General features: G+C 44.1%; 1 protein-coding gene across 7 annotated transcripts in view; it reads left to right on the top strand.

Moving 5' to 3' along the window:
• Positions 1-25,579, top strand: part of LOC114873494 (unconventional myosin-IXb) — a 55,106-nt gene that overhangs the window by 25,221 nt on the left and 4,306 nt on the right. For 6 of the 7 annotated variants that reach the window (XM_029181875.2, XM_029181872.2, XM_029181874.2 and 3 more), the window contains 10 exons: positions 20,273-20,629; positions 21,399-21,685; positions 23,022-23,193; positions 23,269-23,441; positions 23,512-23,671; positions 23,799-23,915; positions 24,000-24,235; positions 24,321-24,510; positions 24,834-25,111; positions 25,202-25,391. In XM_029181875.2, coding sequence (XP_029037708.1) covers positions 20,273-20,629; positions 21,399-21,685; positions 23,022-23,193; positions 23,269-23,441; positions 23,512-23,671; positions 23,799-23,915; positions 24,000-24,235; positions 24,321-24,510; positions 24,834-25,111; positions 25,202-25,391 — 2,160 coding nt within the window. Of the gene's footprint in view, positions 1-8,321; positions 9,914-20,272; positions 20,630-21,398; positions 21,686-23,021; positions 23,194-23,268; positions 23,442-23,511; positions 23,672-23,798; positions 23,916-23,999; positions 24,236-24,320; positions 24,511-24,833; positions 25,112-25,201; positions 25,392-25,579 lie in introns of those variants that run through there. The other variant, XM_029181877.2, reaches the window with a different exon arrangement.

The raw sequence follows: 25,579 nt of genomic DNA, 5'->3' as shown, positions 1-25,579 counted from the left end.
TAACCCTTTGCACAGGGGTGGTTCAAACTTGAAGCTTTAGAAACTGTGCTTAAAAAGAACAAGAATTTTCTCGTACAAAAAGCAAAGGTGTAATGGGTTGTCACAATAATTAGCAGTATCGTGATATTAAGATGGTAATTTATGTCTGAAGTGTCGATAAGACACTCGGAAGCTGCGTTAGAACGCGTCCACCACTTGTCTCGCGAGCTCTAATTATAATTGATCGCGAGCCTTAGACGGGATCCAGGCCCGGGACGAAGGAATCGTAATAAGCGTGTTCTAATGACTAATGACTGGTGGCCGCGCGAAAACACAGTGATTTATTTCCGGTCTCTAGTACGGGACGCGTGTTGCGTCACAACAGCCAGGAAAAATGGTACGACCGGTTGTAATATCCATCCGGTGATAATTAATTATCCTGGGTGTCGATAAAAACTGGCCCTTTGAATCGAAATTACACAGCTATTCGGCTTTTCCTCGACCTTTAGCGATGTTTTCTTTAACGATGGTTTCTGATAGTATTTTTTATGCTGAACCAACAATTATATAGGTCTTATAAGCCAATGTATTAATCTTCTCAGGTGCAAAATCTTGCGTGGATTAAACTTTGCAGGTGTTAATAGACCGATGTCAACAATCGAGTGAAGTTTAATTCCGAGGGGTGGAATTAGATTGCACCCTTTAAACCCGACACGTTCGTAAAGTTCTACCAAAAACGAAGAAATTTGACAGCGATCCAATCTTCGGCGTATAAATCATTCAATATGATGTATCGAATAGAAAATGAAAGAGAAGACGTAACAGTCGGAAAGTGTAACACGATTCAAGGTGGTAACCGGTTAATCTTGATCTTATATCTCGAGAAATCATTGAGACGACCACGGGGAGAGTAGAGGCACATTGTAACCATCCACTATGCATAGACGCGTACCGATCCGCGGTTATACGAATCTCATTTTCTCCTATAGCCACCATAGCTTCTCCTCTGGCCGAGATAAGCCGTGTACTCGTTGAATGTTAAGGATGCGGTGGTGAACGGTTCGGGGAGCTCGTAAGAGGAAGAAAGATAAGACGGGATCGTTTCGAGGTATCCTAAGGCACGTTCGTCGAAACATGGGGCCATGATATTAATAGAGGGGGGGCCATGGTTCTCTCGCTACTTTCCGATATCGTTCCCGGCAATTTTCGTAATCCACCGCGGTAAATATCAAAGGGAATAACGATCCCTTGAAAACCCTCGCGAGATTTCGCTATCGAAAAGAAGTCGAACTTCAGATGAGTCGTTCTGATAATTACTATAGAGATTGTGTTGAGCAGAGAGTATTAATCCCTTGCTTCAAGTTAATTCTCTCCGCTCGTTTCACGATTGCATCTCTGTTCGTCACATCATCGAACGTGTCCAAGAGCGAATCAGCTGAATATCGCGTGAAAAGTAAAAGGGAACCGCCGGGTTTCCCTTCGTACCAGGATACCGGACCGTTGGTGTTTCAGAGATACCCAAGGTACGCGCGAACGATCCATCATTCCGCGTCACCGATGCACCGAGGTACACAGGCCGGCATAATTTGTTCGCTCGATTAGATATTGAAAAGCTGTAAACCCGGTCGGTCTGGTCTATCAAGAGGGAACGAGACGGCGAAAAGGGACGCGTTGCACTGTCGCTTCATCTCGATCGCGATAACAGAGATTGGATCTCGCGAGGTGTCCGTAAAATAATCAACCTCCTGGCGCGTGCAGCCATAGTTTGCCTTCGTTTCCACCGATCCACGTTGCACCCTTTTTTTCTCCTCTCTTTTTAATCACGAAAAGAAGTAGATCGTTCGAACGGTCGTTCGTCCTCGATCCTCGTATTTTCACGCGAGGATCCTTCGATCGGTCGCCCAGAACAGTGCATCGCACTGTTCTCCACGAGTGGACCGAGGAGAGAAAAAATTGGCTGGGTATCCATTGTTACGCGAACTCAGCCCGTCGTTTCGTGGGTCGATGTCTCTTCGATCCATCCAATTAAACGTCCGACGACGGGAGAAAGAAGAAAGTCACGGGGTAGGATGGGAAAAGTGGAACCGGGCTGACAGTAACGTTTGCAGCTGGTGAATTCTGTAAAGGGTTCGATAAAAACACCATCCGTTTTAAAACTTTGAAAGATTTCTGCTATTTCGAAGCTTCTTAAATTCTCGTTAAATTACATCGCATTGAGATCTATTATTCAGAGCTACCTTCGTTTATTTTTCCAAATATTTGAAAAAAATGATAAAGTGGTAGATACGAGATGGTTTAGAGCAATTTCATAGAAAACAAGGAATTCCAACGAATAGCTAGACGAAAGAATTTATCACCCCGAGAAGATGTCCTCGCCGTTTGATCTCTGTCGTCCGACCGTTTGGTCCTTTCCTCATCGGGTTCTGCGCGCGCGAGCGTGTTCGTTCGTCCAGAATTCTCCGGGTAGGAGCAAAAACCGCGACTCCTGCCGGCACTCGGCGTCGCGATCCTGAAATAACGCTGTGGTTATCTGGAAAGCCGCACTCCGCATCCTGTTGGCCATCGGGCGAGGTGACTCGCCGTTGCCGGTGGATACTCCCTTTAAAAAGTATCACTCGACCGGTTGACACATGTTATTTCAGCGGCTGAGTTATAAAGTGTCGCGTTCCCTGCCTCGTACCTGGCACGCCTTGGATAGATCAATTTGCTCCGTGCCATTGATACAGGCAATTGGATTTTTCTTAGATATAATTGAACGGACGACAGATGGTCGTGCAAACGGGAACATAGCGCACAACAGGTTGCCCGACCAGGCGTCGTCTAATCAATTATATTTCGCGTAAAACAGAGAGGAAGAAAGTAGAAGGAACGTTAAGAGGGCGAAGCATCGGGGTGAGCAAGGTGATTTCAACTTCCGTTCCCGTTCGATCCGGCTTCGTTCACGTTGAAAGCTCAGCTTCGCCGCTGAAAGATCGTCCGCGATCTCGATCAGAGAGTTTACAGAGACCGGACAAACGCGGCCTGCGTGCAACGAGGTTTCGTGGGGTCCAGATAGACCTTGAACGGGCTTACCGGCCCATCCGTCACCCGCTGACACCGGACCCGATCCGTTTTTGTCTCGCTCACCGGCCCCTCTGGCCGACTTCTGATTCGCCGATCCGCAGTCTGCCAACGAAACCGACAGAAAAAATTCTTAACCCCCCCTCTACCCGTTCGATTCTGTTGCTAAAACGCGTCCACGTCGCCTCGAATGTTCCTCGTGGAAATCGGCTTTAGGAAATCGGCCGTTTCCAGATTAATCAGCCGGTCGAAGATCGATTTTCTGGTACGATAAACGTAGATAGAATCGCGAGAGTTCTGGTCGAACCAGTTTTAATCTAGATTAATTGTCAATTATGTTGGCGATTGTATTTGTCAAATATACAGCTCCGGTAATTAACACGTTCAATGCTGTAAGTATCGTCGGCGATCGGTACCACGAGAGTAATGGTAATCGAAATGAAAAGGGAAAGATATTTTTAGTCGGTAAACGAAATTTTTCGACGAAGAATGATCGAGCTTTAATTTCGCATTGGCCGACGCAAAGTGGTCCCGGGATGGTTAACGCGAAGGGGGTAAAAGTTGTTCGACGATAATGGAGGAGCCGCGGCGACGAAAAAGGACCCCGCTACCCGGTGCAAATGGGACGTCCCTGTTCCCCGACTTATCGGCTGATAACCGTCGCGACAAAAACGCGACAGAGATAGGAGGCGAATGCTCGCTAATCCAGTTTTCTGCGATCCCTCCCCCTCTTGATTGCACGACGGCCTTGCATTCGATGCATCGGGTATCGACCATCTCAAAAGCCTGGCCTAATTAAAATACTTCGTCGCCGCGTTGCAGAGCCTCGCGCAATCCCTTTATATTCGAAACTCCCACTAACGCAACCCTTTCGATTTCGTTATTTCGATTATGACCTCAGCCGACAGACTTTAATCCCCGATCGCGAAACGATTCTTATGGAGAGAGGATTAGCTGGACAAAGGAAGGGTTTGTTCTATCGTACAGCTCTTTTCAAATAGAAAATGCTTTTCTTTTCAGCGGTTTCGTTCTTTCTGTGAAGAACGATCAATAATGGTAATCGTTCACGGTACGCGGGCAGATGCTCCTCGTAGCAATAAACGAACGAATAATTGCAATTATCCGGTGCGCTCAATTATCGAGTGCAATTAAAATATTCGATGAACAATCCGATGCTGTGTATTTTTCTCTCTGTTTTTTTTTTTCTCGCAATTGGAATGTATAATTGATAGATTCCTCTAGGGAGGCGTCCGAGTTCTTCGACCGTTGAACGGTCTCGGTCAATTTTAATCCAGATCCATCGGTGTCTATGAAACGCGATTTTACATCGACGATTAAACTAATCGTTTCACGCCTATTCGAGTGATACAACAGGCTGCCGTTGTCAGCTGTAACGTCTAATCAGAAGCGTGACTAATTAACGTGCTTGTACTTATCGACAGGTTTGCCACCTTGATTATCCTTCTGGTCGCTAACGAGGTTGATAATCAAGGAATTCTCGCCACGCTCAATGGAAATCGAAAGTTCTTCATGAATACGATTTTACGACACGATAATCGTCGATTACGCGTTCGTTTCGCCTCGGCGTTACCTCACGCGACTAATTATCCGGCGATTAAGTCAGCCGATCTCGATTATGCTCGATATTAAGTGTTGTTTGATCAAGCACCAGCAATTTTACCGAGAAAATTCCCGTCGAGATTCAATTATGTCGATAACGTTTTACTAATTGGAACGTACGCGAAATTGTTCTACATTCTCGCCTGTGTATTGCAATCGCCGTTTAAAAATTTCTTTCTTTTCCAGTAATTAACTCATTTTACTTTGACAAAGAATTCTTAATAACGATTCGATAAATCAAGATGTACACGATTAAAAAAAGTACACCATAAACCCTTGAAGCTCTCTGGGTTAATAATCGTGGGTGATTGGTCGATGTCGAATCGTTTCCAGAACAAAACTTGAGTATTTCTCTTTCTCTCTCTTTCTCCATTACAGGCTCGTGTTAATAAAATACAGACATCGAACGAACCATGCGGCACGATTTAACCTTCGATTAAGGGAGTCAAGTCTTACGGTCGTGACTTACCATAATGAGTTGAGCACACACGTACACGTACCGTATATATCAAACTTAAAGCTAAGAGAGATAATTCCTACTGTTGCATCAGGCTCGATGCGATTCTTTCTTTTTTCACAAGCCAGAATAATAATTTACCCTGTACATCGATGAGTACCGTATCATCATTAATTTCACACTGATGATTGGATATTTTATAAAATAATTGAGGGAATTATAATTGTCACGAAAAATAAACTAAGAGATGCTAACATAAAAAATTCCAAATTCCAAATTTCTACTAAAAATTGAAGAAAATTTTTACAGGGATCATCAATACCGTTTGAAAAATATCCGAAGTATCGGTAATTCACCTACAGAGTCGGATAAGGCCCTTTCTAGTGGGCAGCAAACTTTTCTCAAAGATCGGTAAACTACCTGAAGAACGCAATCTGCAAACTTCCTCGCCAGATCGTGCTGCAGGTACAACGGGCCCATTTATCCTTCGCTCGTTTCCTGCTTTATCGACGCAAAGTTAGTAGAAAGAGGCCTTAGAAATGGGCCCTCGGGCCCAAGGTACTCCCACCACCTGGTAATCGAGAGGCGATCGTTTCGAAACCGGTTCTGTACGGGGCGTGCACGGCTGATCTCTTGGTGGAGATTTGAATTTCACCGCAAAGAGCGGATCCTCTTCCTTCTTCTCACCGCGTTCACCTTTCTCCATACGATCAAGGAGAAGAGTCCGGGCCTAAAATCAACGACGAGGGGTAGCCGATTGGTTCCCTCTTCATCTTTGTGTGTTTTCGTTTACCCGAACGATTACACGCTACTCGAACTTGAGGACTTTTTGATGAACCCACCTTTGTAAAGACTTTATCTTACGAAAAGATATTTCTTCTTCTGTTCATCGATGAGTCCAGGTGATTAAACGAACGTTTGGTAAATCACTTTAGAAATGATTATTTAAATGATTTTTGTCATTGATATCAAGGGCTTGAAACTTTACTAATTTAGTTTCGAAATTGTTTATTTCCTACTCCATGACTCTTTGCCTATGCGAATTAGTTATCTCGAGAAGGCAGCAAACACGTAGAAAAGGTACTCGTCGCTACTTCTAGCTGCCGCCTTGTCCCCTCTTTCGCTTCCAACACAGCTCCCTTCCCTCTGCTGAACAACCACTCGATGTCCCACTCTGTGGGCCTCCTACGACCCTCCGCTAGGCTTCGTGGGGAAGCCGCTGAGAAAAAGAGGAGAGGTAGGTCTCACCAGGGGCCGACGACCACTACCGGACCCAACTCTACTCCCCTTTCTTCTCCTCTACCTGGCCACTCTCTTCGACCACGATTATGCGGAGATTAAACTCGCCTCGTTGCTGTGCCACGAACAGATTCGCCACAGAATTACGCGTCGAGGGTGTGCGTGGCAGTCGCGGTACCCTTTGGGAGGCTGGGTAAATAGATTTTTTATTAAATATCATGATTTTTTGATGGAGAAATAATCTTTATCACTACTAAAATCCGATGAAAATTGAGTCGCCATTCACCACTATCAAATTAACCAAAAGGGTAATACAACCGAGGTGAATGAAGAGGAAGGATGATTCCGAAGGAGGATGATAGTGATTAAAATGTCGAGTTGGCTCGATAGCCGAACATTCTCCGAGACTAAGTAGGTTCTTGTTCAAGGATCAGCCGCAAGGAGATTATTCGAAGGGCCACACGGCTGATTAACGAGCGCATGCTCGGAAAGTGTGAGAGCCCGAATTTCGAGGACACGTTGGCCCTCCCAGCTTGCCCATCGCAGCACCTGTCGCGCATCAGATTTTAACAACACACTCGGCTATTTGCATGAAACTGACCAAAATTTGCTCTTGAACAGATTCTTCCGAAATTTAAGATCAAATAGCAAAATTGAATTTTGCAATTTGAATATTTATGCTGTTTTAAATTTGAAGAAATTTTCTAATTTCCAAAAATCTCCTAACGAACGTTTCAAAGGATGATTAGTTTAAGAGAGGAAGAGAGTTTCAAGCATGTTGCACTGTTTACGACATAGGGTAGACCAGAATCACGGCCATGTTGGATTCCTCTCGGCGCTGTAGATGAAAATTATAAGGCGGAACACGCTTCGGGACGTCCGTTCTGGATCCTCTGATCAGACTCTCTGTTCCCTCTTCTCTCATCTTTGTCCTCGCCCCTCTTATCGGTTCTTCGTGTTCGTTGTGCCTTAACCAAAGTCAGTGCTGGCTGTTGTGATCGAGTTTGGCCCCTTTGTCGAAACGAGAGCAGCTTCCATTCTCTTCGTACCAGATTAACCCTTTTACTTTTAAGAGCGACGATAGTCGTCCATCGTTAAACGACCACGAAGAGTGACTCCCTTTTTTCCTCTCATCTTTATCTACGAAATACAGCCAGGTACTTTGCCGAGAGACACGTAAATGTTCGACGTTATTGTTCGAAATTGTTCGAGCAAGTTCATTTGGCAAGATATCCGGATACGTTGAAAGAGCTACTGGTGAAATACGGGTTTGAGGTTAGCTCAGGGTAGTTTTGGGGGGCGTGTATCGCGCGACTTCACGCTGACTTAGCGGCTCTCGAAGCTCCAAGGGACGCAAAGTTAAAGGGTATTTACATGTAGTTGTTGCTCGAGTGCTTCTCGTCGACGTTGCAAGAGAACGTTTAAACGTTTCAGGGTAATGGAACGAGGAAGATTCTACGCTATTTTCAGCTTAATCGCTCCGTTTTATAACTGTACCCTCCTTTTTCAAATTAACGATTCAATTAGACAAGTTTTAGAAGAGACGTATACATCGCCGTGAAAGGTACCATTTTCTAGACCCAATTTCCATCGCCGATAGACAGGCAAGTAATGAAACTATTCGAAAAATAGAATACTTAAATGCTTTACACGAATGCTGTAAACTAAGCAATAATGCCTTCCACTCGTCCATTAACCAAACCGCACTCGAGCGTTCTCGAAGCGGGCATAAATCACGTGTAAAAGGATCTTACCGGTAGACACAGGTAACAAGCAATTAACAATGAGCCGTTGTTCGAGGTATCTAGCAATTATATTCAGCGAATCGATAAGTATGTCATTGAAAATGCGTTCTGTCCTCGATACACGACGCAATTAAGAAGAACATTACGCAAAGTTATAGAGCAATTAACGGTACAAAACGAGGGAACCTTAGCTTTTTTATTTCCCTCCTGGTTAACGAGAGCGTTCTATATAGACTCGGAGCTCTTATATCGATTAATTGGTTGAAATCAATTTAGAGACGTTGATGAATTTTTGTCTCTTCACGGTAGGAGGTTGTTGTCCCGTTTCACCGGTATAGAAACTAGGTATACATCAAACGTCGGCTGTTAAAGTTGAGTGAAATTCATGAAGAGAACGACGGGTGAAAAGTTTCGATAGGGAGAGACAAATGTCCATCCGGTGCGAGCAATTCAAATCGGATCACGAAAGGTTGAATGATGAATTTCGAAGAGACAGGTTGCCCGTACCAGATGTTTTTTCCTATTGAACACGTGGTTCTGTCAAAAAATCCTGAAAACTTTCGGAGGAACGTTTAAATGGATATCAAAGTTTCACCGTTTCTCCAAATAATTCATTTCCGACACTTAAAAAAATTCAAAGACTTTTCATATTCACGAACCACCGTGTTCTCCGGTATTTGTAAACAACGGTTCATCGAACGAGGCATAACGAAGGAACCTGGAACAGCGTCGTCGTCGAGGCGGAATAGTTTCTCTCGCGTAGTCGAGAGGAAGAAGAGGAATAAAGAGGAGGTCGAGGGAGATGGCTAAGGTTAGTCTAGGGCCCTCAGCCATTTTTCCATCTCAGCATCCACACGAGCAACGGTCCAGTCGAAGCAGAGAGGGGCCCGATACACTCTCCCCACTTCTATCGTTTCGCTGTGTGCTCCACGGCCAGACATCCTGGACCCCGGTACGCCTGCGGTGGCTTCCACCTAACTGGTGAAGCCAGGTGAGCCAGGCCAAGGAGTTATCTCGAAGCCACCTTAGAAGAGATAGGGCCCAGCCACGGAGCTGGGTTCCAGGCAACAATGACGCCCAGTTGAACTCGACGAGTCGCCACTCTTCGTGCTCCTGCGAACGCCGCCTCGTGTCACTTGCATTCATCAGAAAAAGCTTCGAAGCTTATCAAACAGGTGGCAAGAAAATTCTACCAATGAAATCAATCGAACGTTCTTGATCCTCTTCTTCCGGATCGGTTACCCTCGCTGATCGGTAATCATCTAAAAAGGATGTTTCTCGAAATTTCCTCAAGTAAAACTATCCTATTCGCGCGCGTACAAGTTTCCTGGTGATCCCGAACAGAAAGTTCTTCGAATCGGTTTCGCGTCGCCTGGGTAAACGATTTCCCATCGAGCGTGATGTGATCTGTCAAGGGTTTTCTTCTTTTCTTTTTTTTTTTTTTTTCCATTTACGACTCAGCAGTTTTCCTGCTTGTGACGAAGAGAAAAAGGTGAAGGAGGAAGAAGATGTGCGAGTGCGGTGACGAGTGTGCCGAGGACACGATGAGCTGGCACCACCGTGAGATGTCCAGGTGATCTGTGAATCCTCGAGAGTTTCGATCGTTCCGTGATCGGCGGTGTTTTGTAAATCGTGTAGTAGGAGAGTGGTGCCAAGGTGAAAAGGTGCCACCCTGATAAGCCGAGGAAAATTCTGGCCGATAACGAGCCTCGACCGCCTGAGATGGCCACCCTGGGCCTCTCCAAGGTCTTCATACTGGACAAGTACTTCACGGAGCTGCAGAAGTTCTGGGAGACAGAGAAGAAGCTGCAAGGTACGCCACTGGCCTTCCTCTTCTTCTTCTTTTTCTTCGCGTTTCTCTTCTCCCGACAGCGTCGATTTCACGGACGCTGCACGATTTAAATACGGACACAAATGGAGGGAGAGACGGTAGATTTTTCTTCTTAGTTACACTTCTGCTTCCCTGCTCGTTCGAGCGCGACTATCACCTTGTTTCTTCTTTCGTTTGTATCAAAGAATCGCTAGAAACGTGCTCTGTACGAAGTATTTTTAACTTCCACCCCTGCAGTACGTTAATTAAAATATTTCCAGTCGTATCAAGTGACTAAACGATCTCGGAAAATCTCAATATCCACTGAAGGAGCTCTTCATCTTTCATATTTCATATTTCGTCCACGTTCACCTCGCTGCTTCTTTTTACGCCCTCGTGAAAACTCTTGTCCGACCTCGTTCGACGTGCCAACAGTGATCGAGTTCCAAGCGACTGTTCTTTTACGGTGCTATCATAATATGAAATTGCCAGTGTTTAACGAGATTCGAGGGGCACTTTCGGACAACCCGTACGTCCCTGTCCACTGACGAACAAACGTGGCTAGTCGGAGAAGTAACCTGCGTTTTACAGTTAAAACAGTCCTCTCGCGGTTTCTCCTCGTTGATTGCCACAGCTGCATTCTTGCCACCCACCGAATAGGATTTGAATCCTTTACGAGGAAAATCTCCGAGCTTTTCCCTCGTCCGTTTCCAAGTTTTACCGACCATCCGCGCGTCGAATCGTTGTTTACCTCGTGAACGGTTCATTTTCATTCAAGAACGGATTAACTTTGTTATTTTTGGAATCGTTCCCTGAAATTTACTTTCTCTTTGGAAACGATAGAAATTACAATTTTTTAACTTTTCATAAACGGGAAATTTTATTCACCTCTTCCCCAATTTTATCTACCTCCTTTCCATCTGTCTTTCTCGGTGTTTCTCCACTCCCGAGTCGGTTAACGAAATTTATTATCTCATCACGGTTTATTTTCCTTCCTGCTCGTGATAGCAATCGTAACTCTTTGCTTTATGCATTAATCCCTCGAGGCATATTGTTTCCTCTCATAAACCACGCGTTGAAACATTAAATACTTTATCATCGTTTTATCCGTCATCCCTTATGCTATTCGCTCGGAAATGACACCAGAAAAAAAGCATCATTTTCCGTATCATCAACCTCCTCAGCATCGTACAGCGTCGTTCTTCTTTTCCAAGTTACTTTCTTCGTGGAAATATCGCAATCGGTCGTTGGATCTCACGCCAACGTCTTTTCTCGCTTTTTGTTTACGCCCCGTGGAAAATTGCCGATAAACTGATTTCCGTTATTAAGTAACACTACCGGCGATTGACCAATCGAGGCTCGCGAGTTACGTTCGAACACGTGCAGTGGAACGATGAAATTTATGGCCGCTGTTACGGACGATGCTGTTCGCCATTCAGCTCGTAACAATTCAGCTGATTGCCGTTTTCTTTCCTTCCGAGCCATCGTTTCAACTACTAAATGATTTCAAAGATCCAACGTGAAATTTCGTTTGGCTAAACGATACGAAGAAATGTTTCTTCTATTTTAACTTTCATCACGATTTCCGAAAGATGAAAATCACGAGCAAAGTTCCTGTCGATCCGTTTTATTCCCAGTCCACCCTCGTGACATTCTTTCTCGTGGAAACGTTGCCCGCCGGTCCCAGCGGAGGACTCCCTTGACCCATCTTCGAAAGTTCAGGGAATAAAGTCGGCGAACAGAGGGAACGTTGGAAGCGGAGGAGACACTGTTGGTTGCATCTCGCGATCCTCTCGCTCGGATTTATGCAGGGCAATGGCCTAAGCGAATGTACATCCACATCCACTGTAACTGTCCGGTTCCTGTTAGCTGGTGTGTGCACCACGTGCGCCACTGATACGTATGCACACTGACGACCAGATAAACACGAACGCGTATTATGCCGAGAGGCTAGCGATGGCCTCGAGATTCATCCAACGAGATCTAGTAGATCCTTTGGATATTAAACCAACGTCTGTGTGTAAGATCGTTATTTCCTTTTACAATGATCAGTGATTCGAATACACTATTGTTGGTCATAGATGGTCATTGTCCTTTTAGGTAGAAATTAGATATTCATATATCTAATTAATGAAAATTGTTAATATTTCAAACAAATCTGCTTGGGACTGCAAAGACTTTTGTAATAAAAATAAATAATGAAGAAAGATGCACGGTGACTTTTAGTTTCTTCGTGATACTTTCCACGTTCCAGTTACCTGGAACGATCAAATATTAATGATATTTGGCTCGGTTTTACAAGAAGCACGCTTAAATAATGCATTTCGTATGTTGCCGATGCAAAGGTAAGCCGGAGTTTCGAATTCGCGGCGAAACTTCTGTTTTATTCAATTTTAACGGTGCTCAGGATTTTCGAGCACTCTCGAACTCCATCCGATCGAGTGGCTTGAAAGCTCGCTAACCGAAAGAATCGTGTGGCCATCCATGATGATAGCCTACACGGATACACGTCTATATTTTCTTTTTCACACTGTATATACACTGGTCGTTTTAAGTGACGTTCACAATCGAAGATTTAACGTGTCGGTAGCTCAAACGAGTCGTTCCCTCGACCTTTCGTTATCCCTTCGCCCCATCACAATGAGAGATTTATGCCTGGGTTACCTGTCCTTTCGGGAACTCGACGATTTAGGTATTGTCGGGGGCCGCTCTAGTGCCACTTTCGATGAAAGAACATTTCTCGTCGAAGTGCTGATGCGTGCTGATTGTGATTACTTCGAGGTAAAAAGGTCCTCCTTTACTGGCTAGAATGACATTTTCTACTTGAAGATTACTTGATTAACTTTTAAAGATATCGTTTTGACAGAAGGTACAGAGTGTGGAAAATTTTTCTTCCTTATTTTCTACGTAAAATTTTACAATCTGTATTGTTCGGTGCAAAGGACAGGTTCACTTTAAGACCTCCTTGGGGAGAACGATATATTTCTCCCACGCTCTCCATGCAATTAGGTCATTTTAACGAAATCCAGCTGTTTCGTGTCCATAAACCCGCTTCTTTATCCACGTTGTTTCCTACAATATCCAACGAATGCCTGCTCTTTTTCCCCTAGGCTTTCTTCAATCTTACCTTCGCCTGTCCTTTACGTTTAATTGTCACGGTAAATCTGACCAATATCGATTTCCAATTCACCGCAGCTTCTCGCTAATTTACATGTTTATAAAATCGTTGAAACCACCTTTAACGAGTAGAATCTTCCTCTCCACCCGCAAAAGGAGAAGAAGGAAAGCCGTAAAAAGAAATAAGAATACAGAAGAGGATCCTTCGTGTCCGAGTAACCGAAGGCGAGATCAGCCGTGGTTAAAACAAGCGAAAACAAAGTCGTCGAGGGCGAAACGGTCGAAAAGAGCGGGTTTGTGAGTTAGGTGCAGAGGGGGCAACCAGAAATTTTCGCGGACACGGGGCCAGAGGCGAAGGTATCGCGCATTATCTCACGCGAAACGATGACGCGGGACGATGGGAATGCGTGTACCTTCCGAGAAGTCGAAGAAAGTCGATGGCTACCTTTTTCACGACCTTTCCAGTGAAACCGAAACTCGTACGTCTCCTCCACCTTCGCGTCGGTACAAAGGAACCACGAAGAAAGGGGACCGCGTGCGTGTGACTGTGTGTTTGCACGTGAGAGAGGTTCGCTCGACCTCGGGGTCTAATCAGATGCGGGTTAATCCTGGCTGTTTCTCTGCCCTTAAGGATCGTTCACACGTGAGAGAAATTGTGATTCTCTTTTGGGAAGATCTTCCACCTATTTGTATGGAAATTTACGGGGAAATTGGCCGAGGAAAAAAATATGAATACATTTCGTTGACTTAGAATTTTTCTTAGAAATTTTCTATCTTCTCCGCGGAATTTCTTTTAGAATTATTCGCAGTAATAAATGTTGAAGTCGAAGACAGCTTTCAGCTAACGAGCTCGCGTACCGGTAACAAGTTTATGCGAGTTTTAACGCGAACACCTAACTCCTAGCTGCAATGATGATGTTTCGAAGAGAGTATAGTTAATTGGCAAGCAATTTGTGGAAGATCAAAATGAACTTCGAAACGTCGGTAACGAATTGCAGGTATTAAAGTAGCGTAGCTTCGATCTTGAAACTTCAAACACCCCCTTAAACAAGATCGAGTTGCACGAAAACCGCTAGTTTCCTCGATTACGAGTTTACCGAAAATGTATTTCCTTTTTCTCCCATCGTCCAATTAAAATTTTCATTCTATTTGCCTTATTTCGAGAAAAGGACGAAAAATTTCAATTGCATCCTGCACGCGCCAAGGAGAAAACACTTTTATACCTTTTTTCGACCCTTTCCTCGAACAGTTTTCCCTGGTCGTTAGTTCCGGTCTTTCTATCACTCGAAGATTGCTTGCTACGTGTTTTCTAGAGTGACCTTTTCAGCACAAATTGTGCCATTTAAGCTGTATTCGATTTATACTGCTCGTTCAGGTACGAAGTGCGACGGTAAGAGAGTCATTTTCAAATAAAGAAACTTATTAATTAGCACAGTGGTTTTCGATATTTTTTACAAGTCATATAATCTTTGATATTCTCTTGCTAATATTGGTACCTCGGTATCAATAATGATACCAATACTCCAGCAACGATAATCAACATTCCAATACCAATATTCTTGATCGATTTATCGGTTATTTTGTGTTGAATTATTCAAGAGTGAAATAAGATGTTTGGGAATATTAGTAGTCGATAATGTGGCAGGAGGGAGATGAAGGTTTAGAATAGCACAGCATCGAAATTATTTCAAATACCACTGTCATCGAGTTTAACGAGAGATCCGAAGAACGTTGAAGGATTCATTATCCGAAATGGTACGGAGACACGTCTATTTCAGTAATGAAACTTCTAGTACCACCGTTTCGTGGAAATGAATGAAAATTGATGTGCAAAGTTTCGTTTCTTCGCCTAATCGACGTGTCAAAATAAATATTGCATTTCCTAACTAAAACTGAATTATTGATACATCAATTCTTATTTCTTATTGAATTGTACTTATATTCACTTCATCCGCCCGCTGATGTGTTAATTTACACTATATTATACCATAATCAAATTCCTCGGCTGCCACGGAATCAAGTGCATTCTTAAACAAGGAACCGAAAGTGGCGAGAAAAAGAGAGGCGAGACAGCGAGGGGCTATCTTAAACACGTTTGTTCAACGTGCTCGGTCAGATAAGAAGAAAGATGTTTCGATCGAACAAGATACTTTGCATTCCTCCAAAAACGATCTCTCCATGAATGAAAATGACCGCGAAAATATTGTCAAATTTATACTAATCAATTGATAGTAAAAACCATAACTAATTAACTCCTTTGTGAATCAAATATCGCAGGGCCGACCCTGAATTATCGCCTCTATCGAATATTGCATTCGTCAATTTTTCTATCAAATCATCCAACTCTACATTCGAACGTGAATAACATAATTTCGATTTCGGGTCAATTTGGCCCAACCCATGCACCAAGGTTAAACACTTGTTAAATAAAGAGGGGGCGGCCTGTGATTCTCAAACGAGTACATTACGTCCCTCCTGTCACGAATAAAAGTCAGCCCTTCTCTTCTTTCTGGTTCGCTGGAAAGTTAACGCGAATGGGGTGTAGAAGCCGTGAGAAGAAGACGACGAAAAAGAACCTGTTTTCTTCGAACGAGCATTCAGCCCCGAAGGTACCTGTTCGCTTTAATTCCGCCGCAGTAGGACCTGCTTCTCTTCTTCTTCTTCTTGCATCGTATACCTGCCATGCTAGCGTCCTTTTTCGTTTGTCTCTCGTTTCTCAGTCACTCCACGAGTATGGGTTTCTCCCATGGAGAAATATGTATGCCGTTCACCAGGACCCATGGAAAACGAGGATGATTAATCATCGTACGAGATCGCTTCGTTCTATCGTCTATTCGATCCTCGTTTCGCGCGCCAACTGACGACTGCTTGTTGTTCAATGAAATCGTCGATACGACTCGTTGAAACGTGGGACACCATCCTCCCCCACCTTTCATTCTGTTCAAAATAGTGATTTTTCGGGGATTTGTGTAGTTTTGAAATGTCAAAATGTATAAAATTGCTTTGCTTTGGTATTTCATTTTCAGCTTTTTGTAATAAAAATATTTCACAGTGTTGCAGAAGGATCTCTTCAGCTTTCATCGTTGATCTCAAACAAATCTCCTCTTTCGAGTGATATTTCCTCATCGATCGAGATAACACGATGAATTTTTTCGAAAAACGCGAAGCCCATCGACCGTTCGATTCCCGTACGCGTTCGTTTTGTCAATTATTTTTGCAGAGAGTAGTGTCAATCTTGCGATACGATAAATGGCCAAAGAGGGAAGCAGTCCGTTTAACTTTCAACAATTTTTTGTTCAACCCCCCTTTTTTTTTCATTTTTATCAAACGGTCAATCCAAAGCAATTTTCAACAGATATTCAACGAAATTCGATCAATTCTCCGTCGAAAATAAAAAATACTCGTACTCGATCGTTATCGACAGCGCGAATCTCGACATCCGTTTCAATTAACGAGATCCTGCATGCCGGTCACGAAAAACATCGAATTCTAACTGATAAAAATATTTTGTTTGTTACTACCGCTGCCACTTGAACGTAATCTGGTTTCAAAGTAAACAATACATTGTTTTCGAATAAAATCTGTTTGTATCGCTTTCAGCCACGGTTTGCCTTTTCATTGGCCCACGCGATCGAAAGTACAATATTTTCACCCCTTTTTTGCCGTATGCTTTTATGAATCCTGATGTGTTTGCTCTGCCAAACAGACAGGTTATTAAACTGTTACCTTGTTCCGGTGTACGATCCATATTTTTGTCGGTTAATTTTTCTCTCCTCGTCCTTATTTGGTTTTCTTTTTCGAGTACACCTTTTTATCCTTTTTCTCTTTACTCTGGTTCAAGCTTCTCTTTGAACGTTATTCTAATTCCTCTCTGCGGTATTTCTTTCGGTTTTCCATAGTTTTTTGTTACCGTTCTTGGTACCATTAATCTTATTTCTTTGGATTGTTGTTTTATTCTACGTCCCTTTCATCCTTTAAAGTTTGCCCCGTTAAGTTTTCCCCTTGCTTTTGACATTCTTTTTTCTTTCTCAATTTCTTCCTCTCTTTAATCTCGCCTTTTTCCTGGCTTATACTTTAACTCTGCTTTTATCTTTCCCGGATAAACTTCTATTTCCCTCGTTTTTGGTTTCATCTTCTCTTTGAAAGTTATCCTAATTTCCCTCGTAGGTAAACGTTTTTCTCGCTGTTTCGACCGATAGATCGTCTACCTCGGTGTTTCAATCAACTTCTGGAGCCACGAGATTCGTTACGTAAGAGGGCTCGGAGGACTTGGATATAAGCGATTTAACAACAGCCCCTCGAATAGGTACACGCGTTCTATTATTTACACGCTTGTTCCGCGTTCTCCAGTCTCAAACGTGGGATCGTTTCGGCATTCGATACGATAATGCAACGTCTGACAGATAATCCAGCCGGAACACTGCTGGATAATGCAATAAATATCAAACCAACGGCGATTCTGGTGTACGTACAGATCGTTGCTTTGTTCTATATCAATTCTATTTAAAAAACACCGCAGTGCCTATTCACGGTTTATCATTGTTTCTATTTGTTAATGCAGGAACTTGAAATTGAAACTTTTTCATAACAGAAGATTATTACTCAACCGTATTTGTATACCTCCTGTAAGTCTGAATCACAATCGAGATTCTGCTTTCCAAGGGTTAATCCAACCGCATGGAAAACAAGAATACGATTATTCTCAGTACCACGTTTTCCTTTCCTCCTCGACGCGATACCTGTCGGAAACCGCGAAGTTCTCTTTGCCGCGATGCTTTTCGCAGCACGGAAACCGGCTGAGAGAAAAAAAATAAAAGAAAGTTACTTTCACAGTCTCTTTAGGCAGCGAGATTTTCCGTCCAAGTTTCGCCGAAGAGTAGAAGAGAGAGAGAGAGAAGAAATAAAATAAAATACAGCGAGTTTCGTGGGGCGGGGAAGAAGAACAAGGCCGAGGCTCTGTAGTGCTTGCTTTCCGTCTTCTCGCGAGATTGCTCTCTTTGCTCGGCGAATTCTCCACGAGGAAACTTGCCATTCCGTACGCGCGTGCGACTTTGCGGAGACAGCACCCTGTCTACCGAGCACCGTTAATCTAAGGCACAATGGAAAACCAGCTCGAGAGGAACTGTCACCATGGTGGCTGTCAAGCCAGTTGACAGGTGTGTCGCTTCGCGGCCTGACCTCCTGACATTGAATCGACAGGTGTCTTTCACGGACCTGGTAAACAGCTTTGATTAAAGCACCTTTTTTTTCGTCCTCTCTCTCTCCTTTTGTGCCTTTCAGTTAATCGAGCGTCATGATCGTTAGCGGAAGATCTAGTTCCAGATGGAGCGCACCGTTCATTTAACGGGGTTGATCGTTCCTGGAACCATCGGTGTCGTGGATTAAACCTTCGATTTATTTGTAGCCACGTTTCGAGTATAAATATGATCACTGATTTTATTTAAATTAAAGGATCAATGTAGCGTCGACACCTTTTTTATTTGCCCGGTCAACGCATTAAGCATAGCCGGCTAAGCTTCGGTGATTAGGGGACAGGTGTTTTATGAGGGCCGAGTTTCGTTTTGACACTCGAAGACACCTGTTGTCCAACGTTTCTTTTTTATCAACGCTATTAAACATGTACGATGTAGACAAGACGGATAACGATTTTATGGTAATCGTGGAATCGATAATTCGTGAATGGAAGCATTCTTTTATTAATGAAAACAGGTAATTATTAGGAAAGCGACGAAACTTAGGGTTTAACGCGGCATTTCGAGGCGATAAAATCGTAAAGACGTCAATTGGATCGTTGCAGCATGTGTACCGGTGTCTTGGAAGCAAGGTAACAACGGTCTATCTGAATTTTCCATCTACAGGAGGGCAACACGTCAGGATTAACGTTATCGCGGCTCGTTTCTACTCGCGACGGGATATACTGGTTTCTAATCGGAACATTTAAAAAACGTACACGTCCGTTCCCCTATGACAAACCGAGCTCGCATATCTGCTTACCACGAACCACGGAACCGACCGATCCGTGTCCCATATTCGTGAAACCAGTCGAACTGGTGCCTGTTGAAAAGCGTTTCGTTCCGACCATTCCGAACCGTGTCTTTTTTTTCTTCTTTAACGCCGATTTACCATAACGTACCGGTGATTAGCGATCGAACAGGACACCGATACGTATCCGATGATATTCGAACAATTTGTTAGCGGAATGCTCGATGACAAGCATCGAGGGAGTATTTCGATATGAATTTTTGATAAAGCCAACACTTTTCCGATTTTCCATCTCATTAGCATGGCGAGTGGGAAATTTGTACCGCGGAATAGAATCACGAAGCGTGGTCGTATCGCTATAAAGCAGATAAATAATTCTTGTTTGTCCGATGTACGGTTAATGGGGGTGGGAGAGGAAGAGGACAGGGGGGTCGTGGGAATTTTTGACGACGACGGAATTTCTCTGAAATATTCACGATGTTCGTGCGGCGCGTTTGGAAAAGTAATTTTCCGTGTGGCCAGGCTATTAACGAAACGGCTCGTTCGTTGTGCCTTTAGCGGCCGGTAAATTGTCGATAATGTGGACACGTTGGAAAATTCAACGGATCCTCGTGAAAAGTGGACTCATGGGTGTGCGTTTTCGCGTGTCCTGAATGCACAGTACACACGTCGAACGCGGCCGGCCATTTTACGTATAGAAATAATTCATTTAGAATACGAGCCGGTTACCCAGCTCGAATTTGCGATACACTATTCAATAACCCTTTTATCGTCGCTGATGTCCTTTCTGAATAAGAAACGAACGGGGTTTCTTATGGAAGGATTTCCCTGATAGAAGTATAATTTTGATAATTGAAACGTAGAAATTAGAAGATAGATAAATAGATGCTTAATGATAATTAACGAAAATTTGTATTGCAATATGGTATATCGGATATGGTCATTTCCGGTATGACAGTGCAGGCGTTGGCTACTCTCAACCAGTCGATCAATATTCCTAACGTGTCCCAACAGTATCATCTGAACAGCAGGGTGTCTGCCACTCCGCAAACAATCTATATACATATCAAGGTTCCTGTTAAGAAATTTCCAATTGAATTAAACTTCTTGACCCACCTCCTGACTATCTCCTCGAGCCACTCTAGTACCTTAACGATCGATAATTATTCTATAACTCGGGAAACGTCGATGAAATAGCCTAGAAGAGATGGGAAAAGTGTACGAGGAAGGTACGCAGCTGACGCTCCCGTTTGCCTTTTGCAGATGCCTCGTCGTCGAACGAAGCGGTGCACCTACAGCAGCGTCTGAGGAGCCTGAGCACGGAACTGGTGACCCTGAGGAACCGGCTGCACGTGAACCAACCGCCAAACAATTCAGGGCCGAACGTAGTCGCGTCCGCGCCCCTTTCGAAGAGCCCGGAAAAAGGTGTCGTACCATCGTCTCCTGCGCCCGCTGTACCACCAAGGACAACGTTACCGCTGGCTGGCACGTTACCCCATGGCCTCGGTCATCCTTCGGGACACACGTTGACGGCGTCCGCGATCGTTCATCCGCACGTCAATCACGCCGGCGCGAACACGCTTGGCCACAACTCGACCGCAGCTAATAATTTAATATCCGGTCAGTATCCCGGCTGTAGACGCGTATCTCACCGGAACACGATGCATGTTGGGACACAGTGGGTGATCGAAGATGATTCTTGTATGACAGAGACAGGAGAAAGAGAAATAGACTGATGTGGGATACGAGGGGATGAAATATGATGGAAGGAAAATTTAATTTTTTCCTCCATCTTCGATTTGATTATGGAGATCCGCGGTGGATGTTGTGAATAATTCTAGGAATAGATTTATAGGGTTTCTTGTATTATTCGTTGATAATTTAATGGTACCTTCGATGACGTAAAATAACATTTATGATATTTTTGAATTGTTTAAAAAACAACGATAAAGGAAAGTATCGGAGCAGGAGCGATTCATGGTTTATTTTGAAATGGGACCCTTCGCGATTTCAACCAACGAGAGAAATAAAACTGTTTGCACGCTGAGAACGGTTTATTCGCTCGATAGCCCCCCGTCTGATCTCGAATTCCTTCCGGTTAATCGAGCCCCGCTTCGACCCGGATAAATTGCACGCGTGTACAGTTAACCGCGATTCGTTTCCATTTGATCGAGATCTCGTTATTATCGTTTGCTTTCTATTTGTTTCCTCTCTTCGCTTCCTTTTTTATTTTTTACATTTCTTGAATCTTGAAAATTATGAAACCAGTTGGCCTTGAAGTTATTCAAATCAATGCATTTTGACTTTTAAGTTTCTAGTTTGGTCGAGAACTTGTCACGGAATAGTGTGTCAGGAGTTATCGTAAGATCGTTTCCACGTTTCTTTACAGATCTAGATTCTCCAAAGCGTCATAATGGAATACCGGATGACGGTATAGTATCCTGCGTGACAGCACTCGGATGTCTGCGTTCGCCACCCATTTCCAGCATCATCGCCGATGTGAAGAACGCGAAGAGCAATCAGGGTCAGCATCGATGTCTTACAAAAGGCAGCACCGGCACGTCAGGCCCTCCAACCGCCACGACCTTGGACGACCTAATTCATTTACCTGGACCACTAACGGAAGATGCTGTGCTCAAGTGTCTGCAGGCTCGATTTTGCGCGAAACAATACCACGTGAGTGTTTAATTTTCATCATAGTTCCTCGTTTTAAGACATTTTTACCATTTTCTTCATTTTTATAACACGTTGTACAATGTTCATTTTATATTACGTTAATATATTACAGAAGCTTACGATCCTATCAATAGATGGCGATTAATATAGAGTAACAAGAATAATAGATCCCATGAAATATAGAGAGGAGAGAGAAAAAATGCCATCGAGTTTCAAGAATAAGAGAACAAAAAATGGAGGTCGATTAGACGAGATAGGTTCATTATTCAGCATGTACTTCGTTAGAGATTTATAAGGGTGCTCGTAATTTCTGCGCTAATTGATCCTTTATGCTCTCTCTATCGATCGAACTTACCTCCTTCGGGATTCATAATGCTCGTCTTGCTAGATTCTCAGACACGACCAGCTGCTAGAACATAAGGCTCATTTTCTCCTCGTTTTTCCTACATCAGTCTCACAAAGTACGTCTCGAATCTTCCTTCCTTTATCTGACGCGTTTATTGCTTCGTAAACAGCGACGAAGCCGAGATGCATCGAGATTGTTGCCTGAATTTAGATACTGTTAAAGATTTTAACGACGTATTAAGTATTTTTAATGAACGAAGAAAGAGGCAAATGATATTCATAAGAAGAATCTAAGCACGAGCAATTTATACTAGCAGGCAGCTCGAAAGCTCTCGGCAGCGAGAATCGAGAGGGCATCGCAGCCCATGGGGCCTGACATGGGACCGGTTCTACTCTCCCCACTTACCTTTCGGGCATTTTTCACCTTTTTGTTCGTTCCACGGCGTGTTGCTTTCTCTAGGTGGGCTTCTAATAGGAATCAAGGCCCGCCAAAGCCTGGCCGCTCGTAGCCTGTTGCACCACCCTCTTACTCTTTACCCCCTTCGCCGCCTCTCTCGCCGTTCCCCTCGTCGCTGCTCCAACCTTCCCCGCCCAAACTGTCTCGATTTCCGACTCTTCTTTTATCCCAATTCCAGGGCTATTATCCAGGAATTTACGACGAGCCGCGAAATATTATCGCGCAACTACAATTGATTTTCATCCCGGCGGATAACAAACCGTCGCGTTCATTCGGCCAGGTCAAAGCAAGATGAATGTCCCAACGTCACGTGTTGCTGTCATTAACTCTCTTAGACTTGCGAGTCACGATTAATCATCTGGTAGGTAGAGAGCTTTCGTTGCAAGGTGTTCAGAGTCCGAACAGCCGTAGCTTGATAATGACAAACGGCGATACCGTCGTCCCGGTGTCAATCTACAAAGCCGCGATGCGAATGTCAAAAGGGGGTAGCAACTGGCAGTTCGAACAAGTAAGATAACCGAAAATGCATTTCAGACGAACGTGGGCCCGATACTGGTCTGTATCAATCCTTATACGGACGTCGGCAATCCATTGACCTTAACGAGCACCAGGGCCGTACCATTGGCGCCCCAGTTGAACAAAGTCGTTCAGGAAGCCGTGCGACAGCAATCGGAAACCGGCTATCCGCAAGCGATAATCCTATCCGGTAAACAATCGACCTCCTTATAATTTTTCAAAGGAAAATAAAGTTACATTTACGTTTGAACCGTGTTCTCTTCAGGAACCAGTGGTTCGGGAAAAACTTACGCGTCCATGCTGTTACTCAGGCAATTGTTCGACGTAGCTGGAGGTGGTCCAGAAACGGACGCGTTTAAACACTTGGCTGCAGCTTTCACGGTTCTCAGGTCTCTAGGATCCGCTAAGACTGCCACCAACTCGGAGAGTTCTAGGATAGTACGTGACAAACTTCCTCGATCGTTTTTCCACCGAGAAATCGACGAGACTAAGGCGTTTCTTTCTATAGGGCCACTTTATCGAGGTTCAGGTTACGGACGGCGCTTTGTACAGGACGAAGATACACTGTTATTTCTTGGACCAAACGCGAGTCATCAGGCCCCTGCCGGACGAGAAGAACTATCATATATTTTATCAGATGTTGGCAGGATTGTCTCACGAGGAACGAGGTAGATCATTGAATACCAATCATCAATCGCAAGGAACATTGAATCTTGAACAGAGATAACACTGTAGTACACTGTAAGATATAATAGAGATAATTGCAAAGAATTTCTTCTTTCATTTTCTCCATAGTCAAACTTAATTTGGAGAGTTACAACCTGAAGAACCTGAGGTACCTGCAGCATGGAGACACCAGGCAAGACGAGGCCGAGGATGCTGTCAGGTTTCAAGCTTGGAAGGCATGTCTCGGTATGTTGCTACCCTCGCGATGATCCATTTCGTCCCTGAACCAATTAGTCCAATCCTTCGAATTACACCGGAATTCCTCTGCAGGGGTGTTAGGTATACCGTTCCTGGACGTGGTCCGAGTTTTGGCCGCTGTGCTGATCCTCGGGAACGTGGGTTTCGCGGACAGACCCGGCGTAGAAGTGGGAGTGATCGGGGAAAGCGAATTAGCATCGGTAGCAGCGTTGCTAGGAGTACCACCGCCTGCCTTGTTGCGAGGACTCACCTCCAGGACTCACAATGCTCGTGGCCAACTGGTGAAGTCAGTTTGCGATGCGAATATGGTACTGTTGATTCGTTCCTTGCAGCTCTACGTGTTATTGCGCGTTGTTGAAGAGGAATCATGTTGAAGGGTGTTTCTTTACGCAGTCTAACATGACCAGGGATTCACTGGCGAAAGCGCTCTACTGTCGCACCGTGGCTACTATTGTGAGGAGAGCGAACAGCCTGAAGAGATTAGGCTCCACGCTTGGTACCCTGTCCTCGGACTCGAACGAGTCCGTTCACAATCAGGCCGAGGTGACCAGTCAGCATGCTTCTACCATTGGTAGCTCTGCAGGTATATATAATCAAATTGCGAAGATAGATTTTTGCGGAGACTCTATATTATAAGTTCTAGCTTGTTATTTTTGTTGGTAGAGAATATTGTAAAAAAAAAATGAAAATAACCACGTCCCATTTTATATAAGAAAATTGATTCAAATCATCGGAGATAATTTCCTACTTATTATACAAAGGACCCCGTTCTACCGAAGTTTATTTAGAAGAATTTAAATATTATACGAATAAAGTAAGGAACGTATTAACACCCTTATCGTGACGCCTGGGTGCCCATTTTTTTTTCTCTCTCCTATCAGCATGGATCTCTCGTGTCATGTGCAGGTGGCACCGGTTCCAGGAGCATGACCGCGTTGAACAACGCGGTCAGACACGCGACAGACGGGTTCATCGGGATCCTGGACATGTTCGGGTTCGAGGATCCGAAACCAAGCCAGCTGGAACACCTGTGTATCAATCTGTGCGCGGAGACGATGCAACACTTCTACAACACCCACATATTCAAGAGTTCGATCGAGAGTTGCCGCGACGAGGGTATACGATGCGACGTGGAGGTCGACTACGTCGACAACGTGCCGTGTATCGATCTGATATCCTCCTTGGTGAGCCATCAGACTTCGAGTATCTAAGACATATTTGGAAATTGACGAGATCTATCATTCGTGTGACGAGATCTATCATTCGTTCCTCAGCGTACAGGGTTGTTGAGCATGCTGGACGTCGAGTGTTCGATACGGGGCACCGCTGAAAGCTACGTTGCAAAGGTGAAAGTGCAACACAAACAAAATCCACGATTGTTCGAACCTAGAACCGTCGATGGCAGGTCCTTCGGGATTCAGCATTTCGCTGGAAGAGTGACTTACGACGCGTCCGATTTCCTGGGTACGCATAGAACAATTTCCAGAGGATTTAACCTCAGTTAGAATTTCATTTGTTATAGATTCAAATAACCGCACCGCGATCCTCTTTTACTCTTTTCAATTCTTCCTCGAAGAGAACGTAGAATTTAAAGATTCTAACTTCGATATTGACTTTTCCCTCATATTAACTTCCCTTATGAATACGATGAA

This window comes from Osmia bicornis, chromosome 6, assembly GCF_907164935.1.
Source record: "Osmia bicornis bicornis chromosome 6, iOsmBic2.1, whole genome shotgun sequence".
In the NCBI taxonomy this organism is placed as follows: Eukaryota; Metazoa; Arthropoda; class Insecta; order Hymenoptera; family Megachilidae; genus Osmia; species Osmia bicornis.
The sequence above is the reverse complement of the archived record's forward strand: the minus strand, read 5'-3'. Positions and strand labels throughout refer to the sequence as shown.